Consider the following 12532-nt stretch of genomic DNA (forward strand, 5'->3'; position numbering starts at 1 on the left):
ACACTTTTAAAAAAAATTGTGGTAAAATAATAAAATTTACCATCTTAACTATGCTAAGTATACAGTTCACTGGCATTGAGTACATTCACTTTGTTAACTACCACTTTCCATCTCCTGAAGTCTTTTTGTCTTGCAAAACTAAAACTCTATCCATTAAATGGTAACTTCCCATTCCCCCACCTCTCATACCCTGCTAACCACCATTAAGTTTTCTATCTCAATGAATTTTGCCACTCTACATACCTCATATATGTGGAATCATACAGGAAGTGTCCTTTTATGACTGACATATCACTTAGAGGAGTGTCCTCAAAATTTATCCATGCTATAGAAGGTGTCAGAGTTCCCTTCATTTTTAAGGCTGAATAATATTCCATTGTTTGTATATATCACATTTTGCTTATTCATTCCTTCATCCATGGATACTTGGGTTGCTTCTATGTTTTAGCTGTTATGACTAATGCTGCCATGAACATGATGTACAAGTCTTTCTTCAAGATCCTGCTTTTCATTCTTTTGAGCATATACCCAGAAGTAGAATTGCTGAGGCATATGGTAATTCTATTTTCAATTGTTTTGAGAAACTGCCACACACCATTTTTCATTTCATCAATAGTACGCAATGGGTTCTAGTTTCTCTATATCCTCACCAGTGCTTGTTGTTTTCTGTTTATTTTAATAGTGGCCATCCTAAATCGGTGTGAGGTGATATCTCAAGGTGGTTTTGATTTGCATTTCTCCAATAATTACATATGCTGAGAATTGTTGGCCGTTTGCATGTATTATTTGAAAAAATGTCTATTTTAGCCCTTTTCCCATTTTTAAATTAGGTTTTGTGGTTTTTGTTGTTGTTGTTGATGATGATGAGTTTTAGGAGTTCTCTATATGTTCTGGATATTAATCCCTTATCAGATATCTGATTTACAAATATGTTCTCCCATTCTTTGGGTTTTTATTCTGTTAATATTGTCTTTTGGTGCATAAAAGTTTATTTATATGCAATTATTTTTAATTTTCATGAAGTTTAATTCATCTCCTTTCTTTTATTACCTGTGCCTTTGGTGCCATATCCAAGAAATCACTGCCAAATTTAGTGTCATGAAGCTTTTCCCTTATATTTTCTTCTAAGAGTTTTATAGTTTTAGGTCTTACATTTAGATCTTTGGTACATTTTGAATTCATTTTTGTATATGGTGTTAGTTAAAGGTCCAACTTCATTGTTCTGTATGTAGTTACTCAATTTTCCCAGCATCCCTGGATGAAAGACTGTCCTTTCTCCACTGAATGATCTTGGCACCATTGTCAAATGTCATTTGGCAACGGTTTATTTCTGGGGTCTGTATTCTATTCCATTGGTCTGTATGTCTGCTTTTATGCCAGTAGCACACTGTTTTTGATTAGTGTAGCTTTCTAGTAAGTTTTGAAATCAGGAAGTGAGAGTTTCCAGCTTTGTTCCTCCTTTTCAAGATTGTTTTGGCTATTTAGACTCTCTTGAGATTCCATATGAATTTTAGGATAGCTTTTTTAAATTTCTGCAACAAAAAAAAAAGGCCATTGAGATTTTGAAAAGGATTGCATTGAAAATGTAGGTTCCTTTGGATAATATTAACATTTTAACAGTATTAGTCTTACAACCTATTGACTTGGAATGGGTTTCCATTTGTGTCTTCTTTAATTTCTTTCAACAATGTTTTTTAGTTTTCATTGCATAAGTCTTTCACCTCCTTGGTTAATTTCCAAGTTTTTTTTTTCTTTTTGATGCTATTGTCAATAGGATTGTTTTCTTAATTTCGTTTTGTGAGTGTTCATTGTTAGTGTATAGAAATGCAACTGCTTTTGTGTGTTGACTGTATATCCTGCTTCTCTGCTGAATTAATTCATTTATTAGTTCTGACAGCTTTTTAAAAAATATAAAATCTTTAGGGTTTTCTACATATCAGAGCATATCATTTGTGAACAGAAATAATTTTACTTCTTTCTTTCTGATTTGGATGCTTTTTTGTGCTCCTGGATTTGGTTTTCTAGTATTTTGTTGAGGACTTTTACATCAATGTTCACTAGGGAAATTGGTCTGTAGTTTCATTTCTGTTTGTTTTGTTTTTGTCTGGCGTTGGTATCAGAAAAATACAGGCCTTGTAGAATGAGTTAGGAAATCTTCCCTCCACTTCAGTTCTTTTGAAAATTTAAGGATTGGTGTTAGTCCTTCTTTAAATGCTTGGTAAAATTTACCAAAGAAGCCATAAAGTCCAGGGCTTTTCTTGGTTGGGATATTTTGATTACTGATTCAGTCTGCTTACTAGTTAACAGGTATATTTAGGATTTCTGTTTCTTTGTGATTCAGTCTTGGTAGGTTTTGTGTTTATAGGAATCTGTTCATCTCATATCCAATTTGTTAGCATACAATTGTTCATGGTATTTTTATAGTCCTTTGTATTTCTGTAACATCAGTTGTAATGTTCTCACATTTCTGATTATTTAGTTGTCTTTTTTAATTATTTAGTCCATCTAGCTTAAAGGTTTGTCAAATTTGTTGATCTTTTCAAAGAACCAACTTCTGGTTTTGTTGATTTTTCTCAATTATTTTTCTATTCTTTATTTCATGTATTCCTGCTCTAATCTTATTATTTTCTTTCTGCTGGGTAGTTTTCTAGTTTCATAAGTTCTAAAGTTAGGTTATTAACTTGATATCTTTTTATTTTCTTACTGTAAATGTTTATGATTATTAATTTCCTCCAATCATACTGCTTTCACTGTGTCCCATCAGTTTCTGGATGTTACATTTTCATTCCTATTTGTCTTAAGATATTTCTGAATTTCCCTGTGATTTCTTCTTTGATACATTGGTGTTTGAATATGTTATTTTATTTCCATAAATTTATAGAATTCCAGTTTTCCTTCTGATGTTGATTTCTAACTTCATCCCATTGTGGTCAGAGAAGATGCTTTGGATGATACCTATCCTTTAGGACAGTGGTTGGCAAACTGACCCCTTGAGTGTGGTCTTCCACAAAATACCACGTGTGGGCGCACACGTACACTGCGATTGAAACTTTGTGGCCCATGCCACGAGGCCAAAGAGCCGCATGTGGTTTGAGAGCTGCGGTTTGCCGACCACTGCTTTAGGACATGGATTTCTTTGGGGAGGGGCATCATTATCCTATCACAGTCACTAATTTCTATCACATGCATGCTTTTATATTGTCTATCTCCATTGTTCTTTTTTATATATATGCTAGAGGCCCGGTGCACAAAAATTTGTGCACTTGGGGGGCGTCCCTCAGCCCGGCCTATGCCCTCTCACAGTCTGGGACCCCTCAGGGGATGTCCACCTGCTGGCTTAGGCCCGCTCCCCAGGGGATCAGGCCTAAGCTGGCAGTTAGACATCACTCTGGCAGCCCAGGAGCCCTCGGAGGATGTCCACTTGCCAGCGGGAAGCAGGCTTAAGCTGCAGTCGGACATCCTTAGCGCTGCTGAGGAGGCGGGAAGGGCTACCGCCACCACCGCTGTGCTGGTAGCCATCAGCCTGGCTTGTGGCTGAGCAGAGCTCCCCCTGTGGGAGCGCACTGAACAAAAGGGGGCAGCTCCTGCATTGAGCCTCTGCCCCCTGGTGGTCAGTGTGTGTCATAGTGACCAGTCATTCCTATTCTTTCTGCTGTTAGGGTCAGTTTGCATATTACACTTTAATTATATACGATTAATTCAAGGAAAATCACTTTTAAAAGTTGGTATGTAGTCAAGGCCCCACTGTATCTTTATTGATTTCAGAGAGGAAGGAACAGGGAGAGAGAGATAGAAACATCAATGATGAGAGAGAATCACTGATCGGTTGCCTCCTGCACACTCCCTACTGGGGATCGAGTCCGCAATCCAGGCACGTGCCCTTGGCTGGAATCGAACCTGGGACCCTTTAGTTTGCAGGCCGACACTCTGTCCACTAAGCCAAACCGGCTAGGGCCCATTGTTAGTTCTTGAAGGCAGGGATCATTTTGCTTATGACCATATCTGCAGTAGCTAAAACAGAGTCTGGCACACAGGAAGTAGTAAAGACTTTCTGAGTGAATTTCAATTAAGAAAAGATGCTTCACGTTTGTATAGTGATTAGTATGAACCAGTGCATTAAATATATCCATTACACATAAATCTTCACAATAACTCTATGAAGTGTATACCACTAATTTCCCAATTTTATAAATCAGACAATTAAAGGAATAGAGTTTACATTTCTTTTCCAAGGTTACACATCTGAAAGACTATGATCCTAGATTTAAACCCAAGCAATCAATGTGGCCATAGTGTCAGGTTCCTACTCTCTACTTTGTACTTTTCCTTCATATATATATATATATATATATTGACTTCAGAGAGGAAGGGAGAGGGAGAGAGAAACATCAATGATGAGAGAGAATCATTGATCAGCTGCCTCCTCCATGCCTCCTCCTGGGTATTGAGCCTGCAAACCCAGCATATGCCCTGACTGGGAATGTAACTGTGACCTCCTTGTTCATAGGTCAGCTCTCAACCTCTGAGCCATACCAGCATATCTGCATTTTTATTAGAGATTTTTAAAAAATATTATAACTGTGCCCTGAATATATATGAAAATGCAGGGGGTGTGGGGGGGGATGTAATAATAATGGCCATAGTACAAATCTAGGCCAAAAAGACTTCTCACAATATTTAATAGACTTTATGAGAAATATAAGGAAATACTTTACCTTGTAAAGTAATCACTTTAGCATTATTTGAATTTTATCCATTTGTAGAGTGTAATAGCCATTATTTGCAGTGTTGAGAGTTTTCTGTCAACATATTTATTTTCAAGTTAAAAATTCAAGGTAAAAATAATAGATATTTTTTTCATAAATCTGAAAATTTGTATGTTTATTTTGCTCTAAAACATATTATTTGCTAGAATTTAAAATTGGTGAGGTGAAAATTAAATAATTAATAGATTGCTTATAATAATATGAATATAAGCACCAGAAAAATTCCTCAATGGACCAGAAAAACCTTAGCAGATAGTGAACAATTTAATTAATTTAAATCAAAAAATGCAAATGACAAATAAGCAAATGAAAAATGTCTTTAACCTCCATAGTAATGAAACAAGAGTGTTTTTTTTTTAAAAAAATCCAGATTATTCAAAATTTAATTCCTAAAGTTTCTCCTCACCCATGTCTCGGCTAGAGAAAGGTGCTTCCAAGAAGGTGTTCAGAAATGGGTGTTCTAGTCACTGTCATGGAAGCATAAATTGATGCAGCCTTTATGAAAAACAATTTAAAATTCTTTTTCAAAATCTATTCGTGTGCAATTTATTTGGCTGTGTAATTCCAAATCTGGGAATCCTTCCAAGGGAAATATTCAGATGTACACATAACTAGTGTACAGTATATTTATCTGAGCATTACTTACAATACAAAAAACTTGGAAAACCTCACACATTCAATAAGAGATTAGCTTAAATAATATTTAGGAAGATTATTGGCTTAAACACAAATATTTTCATAGAATTTTGACCTAAAAGTCTTTGATTAACATGTAAATGACTTTTGAAAGAGAATTCAATTATATGGAAGAGTCTAAAATTTTTAATTTAAAAATTAAGTCATTTGGCCAAAAAAGAGTCTTTAATTTAAAATGGTAATCATGACATCTCACTTCCATGGCATGAATCTTATTTAAATAGTAACAGAGATTAGTTCAAAAAAGAAATAGAGAAAAAGAATGTAGGTAAACAGAGTTATTCTGTAAAATCCCATACAAAGGGTAGCTGTGTATGGGGGAGAATTAGCATTTATGTCCCATTTTTGTACACAGCAAATCACAAACTAAGCATGTAAAAAGGCCTTGAGTTCTGTTTTCATATTATTTTTGAAATTTCTTGTAATGAATATAACCCTGTCATTTTAAAAAATCCTCATCCAAGGATATGCTTTATGTTGATTTGAGAGACAGGAAAAGAGAAAGAGAGAGACATTGATGAGAGAGAAACGTTGATCGGTTGCCTCCTGCATGCACCCTCACTTGGATGGAATCCAAAACCTTTTACTGTATGGGATGATGCTCCAGCCAACTGAGCCATCTGGCCAGGGCTATCCCTGTCATTTCGATCCATTAGTTAACATGCTATTTAATGACATTTCTTTAATGACACACTTTCTGGAGTAGCATGGGAAATATGGAGGATGTAAAAGGTGCCATGTCAGCCCTCACATTCTTTGTGGTATCATTGCATAGACAACACAGATACAGAGAGCCTTAAAATAATAACACATTAAAGAATAAGTGACTAAGGACCAAAATAAGGGTTCCAGACATCCAATGTCCAGTGACATTGGAGGTCAAGACAAATATGGCCACACAGTTGGGACAGTTTCAGGAGAGAAGGAGAGCTTGTGGTGTTTGCTATGATTTCAAACTTTCCCAGTGAGGACATGCCTCAAGTTTTAGTCAGGAAGTTGACCCATTGGTTTAGAAATGAAAAAATACTTTCAATGAACTCATGTGAAGTGGATATTGATTAACGCTGCTTGTTGATTAATTCTCGTAATATTTTTGAACCTCTTTATAGCTCTCCGAGACACTGGAAAACAGTCTATCAATAGTGACTGGAAGATTGAACACTCTGGAGCCTTCACCTTAGCTGGAACGACTGTTCATTACATAAGAAGAGGCCTCTGGGAGAAGATCTCTGCCAAAGGTCCTACTACATCACCTTTGCACCTCCTGGTATGAGGGGAAAAGTTGATACCATTGCTTAATCAGCTCCCTGTGGCAAAGGACATCCCCACCGTGCCTTCTCTAAGCTTTTTTCCCAATATGAGATGGCAGGTAGACATTTAAAGTCATTTAAGAGGTGGATTTTTTAGGGATTTTAAAAATGTGTTTTCCATTGTGATATATAAAAACGGAAATTATCATAAGAGGACAAAATTTTATAGGGCCCCACAGACTCGAAGTAGAGGTGAATTAAAGGCAAGGAAGAACCTTTTTTTCCTAAAAGCATTCATTTACTAACCAGAGTGGATGTCTGTGAAGAGAGCCGTAATATGGTAAATCCCAGCACTGTATGCATCCATGAAATAGGCCTTGTCTGATCTCTATGAAATGCCTTTGATAAAATGGCACTGTTTCTGGGGAAAGGATTGGGTCCATATATCAAATAGTGCTCACAATTACTCCGTTCTGTTTTCTTACTAGTTTAATTGATCCCTGTAAAGAATTCTGGAAATTGGAATGTTTGGGATAAGTTTTTTTACCATGTAATAAAAGACTAGACTTGAGGCAGGACAGAGTTTGAAGTGAAAGAAGCAGGACAGTGGTTTCTGTGCCCAACCAATGGCAAGTTAAAATGCCCTTTTTGACCTTCATCACTGCAGTCCGTGCTAACGGCTTAGGAGCCAGAGGGCTGACGGCACAGCTGGCGTGTTTTCTGTCCTAGCGACAAAGCCTAAAATTCAGACACTTCAACACCTCTTTAAGTCCACACGTAAAAACAACTTTAAAACACGATCAGCCGACTCTTTATTTGGAGTGTGGCATGCCACATTATTTAATATCGCCACACAATTTAAGTGGAATTTTTCTACAATTGGAGACATCTGTGTTGCCAATCTAGGAGCTAGAGGTTCAAATTGTGTATCGGCCCATTTGCTTTTCCTACTTTCATGTGCCTGCAAAGCCTCCGGGGTTCTTGTTCAAATGTACAGTCTGATTCAGTAGGTCTGGAGAGGAACCTGAGATACACATTTCTAATCAGCTCCCAGGCAATGCCACCACTGCTAAGTCCATGGACCACATTTAAAATAACAATGTTTTCTAGAACTGCAATCAATAGGTTTTACCAATACAGATAAAGGGAGCAAGGAGAGTTAGGTGCATGGGGACCTTCTGTTCCAAATGTTGACGGTGATGATGATGATGATGATGATGATGATGATGATGATGATTCATTTAGCACTGAGTCAGATACTGTCCAAAGTGCTTTATGTTCCTTATGGCATTTAATCGTCATGGTAACCCTGTATAATATGTATTATTATTACTCCATTTTACTGAACAACTAAGTATTAGAGAAGTTAAGTGATGTGCACAGTGTCTCCCAATAACTTATTTAGTTAAGAACGAACCGGGTATTAATCAACCTACTATGCTGGCCCTTCTGGCATGAAGCTTAGATCTAAGCTCTACTAAGCTCTACACCAGAGAGCCTTGGATTGTAAGTGTATGTATACTTTGAATAATTATTTGTTCATCTCCCCACAATTTCTTTGGATCCTATTATTTCATTTGAAGGGGAAACTTCACTCTGTGCCATGAGCCACCTGGAGAGAGGGGAGGGGGCTGACTAAACAAACATACATACTCAATATCTGGCTCTTTCCATAACTTGCTTACTTACGTACTTATTTATTTATTTATTTTTTTATTTGTTACAGTTGACATACAATATTAATTAGTTTCAAGTGTACAGCGTAGTGATTAGACATTTATAAACCCTACAAAGTGCTCATCCAGAAGTCACTTAAAAATGACATTTCCAACAACAAATATTTTTAATGATTAGATTACAGGAAAGCCTGCCTTATATGAATGTAACCTACATTTTTATGGAATAAGACCAAAGGTCTTTTACTGAGCCCCTAATTCAAAAATCTTGAAACAGTTGACGTGAAATCTCAGTGCTGGGCAGAGGGAGTTTCCTTGCTGCAGAATTCTTAATCTGACTGGTAATTACCAAGGTTTTTCCTGGAAGCATGAAACATAATTAAAGTCAGTGAACTATGTCTAAAAGAAGGCATCTATGTGACCTGGATTTATTCCGTAATCCAAGGGAAACTGCACTTCTAAGATATTTGTCTTTAATGACTATTACAGATTGAAAGCCAGTACTGCATTTTGAAAGGCAATACCTTCTGCCATGTTTCAGTCTGTGCCCCTCAACTGTAACACGGTCACACTTTCCTTCTTGCAAAAGTGTGCTGCCAACTTCAAATGCTTTCAGAAGGAGCTGATGGCTTTGTAGCCAAGGTCTCTGTTTCAAATGGCATTATTTATTCAAGGACAATCTAAAGTTACATTAATGAAAATATAGGTTTTTAGGCAAAATAGACATGTTTTTATTTAATTAAATAAGGTGGCAAGTAGCTATTATTTATAAGTTCATTTTATCAACCAAAGAACTTGTATGCTTATATGCATAACCCATGGACACAGACAATAGGGTAGTGAAGGCCTGGGGTGGGGGACGGGGCAGGCTAGAAAGGGTCAATGGGGGGAAAGGAGACATATGTAATACTTTCAACAATGAAAATTTAAAAATAAATAAAATAATGAAACACAGGCCAACTAAAATAAACAAATAAACAAATAAATAAATAATAAAAGCTATGTAATAACCAGACTCATCAAGAAAAAGAGAGGACCCAAATAAATAAAATCAGAAACGAAAGAGGAGAAGTAATAACTGACACCATAGAAATACAACAGATTATAAAAAAAATTATTCTGAGTCCTGGCCAGGTAGCTCAGTTGGCTAAAGCGTCATCCTGATACACCAAGGTTGCTGGTTTGATCCCTGGTCAGGATATATCAAAGAATCAACCAATAATGCATAAGTTAGTGCAACAAATCAATGTTTCCCTCTCTCTCCCTATCTCTCTCTAAAATCAATTTAAAAAAATATTTTAAAACTATATGGCAGCAAATTGGACAGTCTGGAAGAAATGGATAAGTTCCTAGAAACATACACTCTTCCAAACAGAATTAAGAAGAAACAGAATATGAACAGACTGATTACAGCTAATGAAATTGAAGTAGTAGCCAAAAAACGCCCCGCAAACAAAAGTCATCCTGGACAGGATGACTTCACAGGTAAACTTTACCAAACATCCAAAGAGCTTACACTAATCCTTCTCAAACTATTCTAAAAATCTTAAGAGGACGGGAGGCCTCCAAGCTCATGTTATGAGGCCAGCATTATCCTAATTCCAAAACCAGAAAGAAGAAAATTATAGGCCAATATTCCTGATGAATATAGATGCTAAAATCCCCAACAAAATATTAGCAAACCGAATCCAGCAAAGATTAAAATGATCGTACACCAAGTGGGCTTTATTCCAGGGATGCATGGTTGGTACAATTTCTGCAAATCAGTTAACATGCTATGCCATATAAACAAAATGAAGGATAAAAACCATATGATCATGTCAATAGATGCAGAAAAAAGCATTTAACAAAATCTAGCACCCGTACATGATACAAACACTCAGAAAAGTGGGAATAGAGGGAACATACCTCAACATAATAAAGGCTATATATGACAAACTCACAGCTAACATCACACTCAGTAGGGAAAAACAAACCATTTCCCTTAAGATCAGGAACAAGCCAGTGTTTTTAGCACTCTTATTCAACATAGCACTGGAAGCCCTAGCCACCGTAATCAGATAAGAAATAAAAGGCATCCAAATTGGAAAGGAAGAAGTAAACTGTCATTATTTGCAGATAATGTGATACTATATATAGAGAACCCTGAAGACTCCACCAAAAACCAACTAGAACCAATAAACAAATTGTGACTAGCAGTTTACAAAATTAATATTCAGAAATCAGTTGCATTTTTATATAGCAATAATGAACTATCAGAAAGAGAACCTAAGAAAACAATGCCATTTATAATTGAATGAAAAAAATTTAAAATACCTATGAATAAGCTTATCCAAGGATATAAAAGACACTCAGAAAATTATAGGACATTGAAAGAAGTCAAAGAATATACTAATAAATAGGAGCATATACCATGCTCATGGGTAGAAAGAATTAACACTATTAAAATGTCCAACTACCTCAATAATACTGTAATAACTATATATGATGCCAGATGGATACTGGAGATATGAGGGGGATCACTTTGTAAAGTATGTGATTGTCTAACTACTATGTTGTACACCTGAAACTAATATAAAATAATATTGAATGCAAACTGTGATTGAAAAGAAGATAAAGTTTTTTTTGAAATGTTAAATAAAGGTCCATACCACTCAAAGTACTCTATAGATTCAACTCAATTCCTATCAACATACCAGTGGTATATTTCAGAGAACTAGAAAAATTAATCTAAAAACTTGTATGGAAAGACCCTAAATAGTGACAGAAATCTAGAAAAAGAAGAACAAAGTGGGATGTATCACACTACCTGATATCAAACTATATTGCAAGGCTATAGTAATTAAAACAGCATGGTACAGGCATAAAAACAGACACATGGATCAGTTAACCAAGGAGAGAGCCCAGAAATCAACCTACACCTATACTTTCAATCAATTTATGATAAAGGAAGCAAGAACATACAAAGGGGCAAAAACAGTCTACTCAATAAATGATTCTGGGAAAATTGGATAGACACAAAAAATGAAACTAGACCAAATTATACCATATATAAGAATAAGCTCAAAATGGGTTACAGACTGAAATTTAAGAACTGAAACCATAAGACTCCCAGAAGAAAATATAGGCAGTAAAATCTCAGCTTGTTCTCTTAGCAGTATTTTTTCTGACACATCTTCTCAGGCAAGGGAAACAGAAGAAGAAAAATGGGACTACATGAAACTAAAAAATTTTTTCACACAAAGGGAAACCATCAGCAAAACGAAAAGACAACCTACTGGATGAGAGGATATTTTTGCCAATGATAACATCCAATCAAGGGTTAAGATACAAAATTTATGAAGAACTCAGACAACACCAGAAAAACAATCAATTCAATTAAAAAATGAACAGAGGGTCTGCGTAGTCACTTCTCCAGAGAGGACATACAGATTGCCAATAGATATATGAAAGAATGCCCAAGATTGTGAATCATCAGAGAAATACAAATAAAACCACAATCAGAAAACACTTCACACCTGTCAGGATGGCTATCATCAATAAATCAGCAAACAGGTATTAGAGGATGTGGAGAAAAGGGAACCCCAGTGCACTGTTGAAACAGTGTGGGGGTTCCTAAAAAAATGGCATTGCTTTATGACCCAGCGATTCCACTTCTGGCAATGTATCAAAGAAATCCAAAGCATTAATTTGAAAGAATATACGCACCCCTTTGTTTATTGCAGCATTATTTACAATATCAAAATATGAAGCATCCCAAGTGCCCATCAATAGATGAGTGGGTAAATAGCAGTGGTATATACACACAATGAAATACTATTTGGCCATAAAACAGAATGAGATCTTACCTTCTGTGACAGCATGCATGGGCATAGACAAATACCATATGAGTTTACTTATATGTGGAATCTTAAGAACAAAATAAATAAAATAGAAATAGACTCATAGATACAGAGAACAGACTGACAAGTTGGAAGAGGGGAAGGGATTCGAAATACGATTGGTAGTTACAGAATAGTCACAAAGATGTAAATACAGCATAGACAATATAGTCAATAATATTGTAATAACTATATATGAGGCCAGGTGGGTGCTTAAAATATAGGGGTGGGGGGCACTCTGTAAAGTACATGATTATCTAACC

The 12532-nt window shown here is 36.0% G+C and overlaps 1 protein-coding gene across 1 annotated transcript in view; it reads left to right on the plus strand.

Annotated features, from left to right (window-relative positions):
- The window catches only part of ADAMTS19 (ADAM metallopeptidase with thrombospondin type 1 motif 19), a 199919-nt gene that overhangs the window by 148973 nt on the left and 38414 nt on the right, over positions 1 to 12532 (plus strand). The window contains exon 20 of the mRNA XM_006763708.2: positions 6572 to 6729. Within this exon, the coding sequence (XP_006763771.2) occupies positions 6572 to 6729 (158 nt within the window). The remainder of the gene's footprint in view (positions 1 to 6571; positions 6730 to 12532) is intronic.

The sequence above is a fragment of the Myotis davidii genome, unplaced genomic scaffold (assembly GCF_000327345.1).
Source record: "Myotis davidii unplaced genomic scaffold, ASM32734v1 scaffold319, whole genome shotgun sequence".
Classification (NCBI taxonomy): domain Eukaryota; kingdom Metazoa; phylum Chordata; class Mammalia; order Chiroptera; family Vespertilionidae; genus Myotis; species Myotis davidii.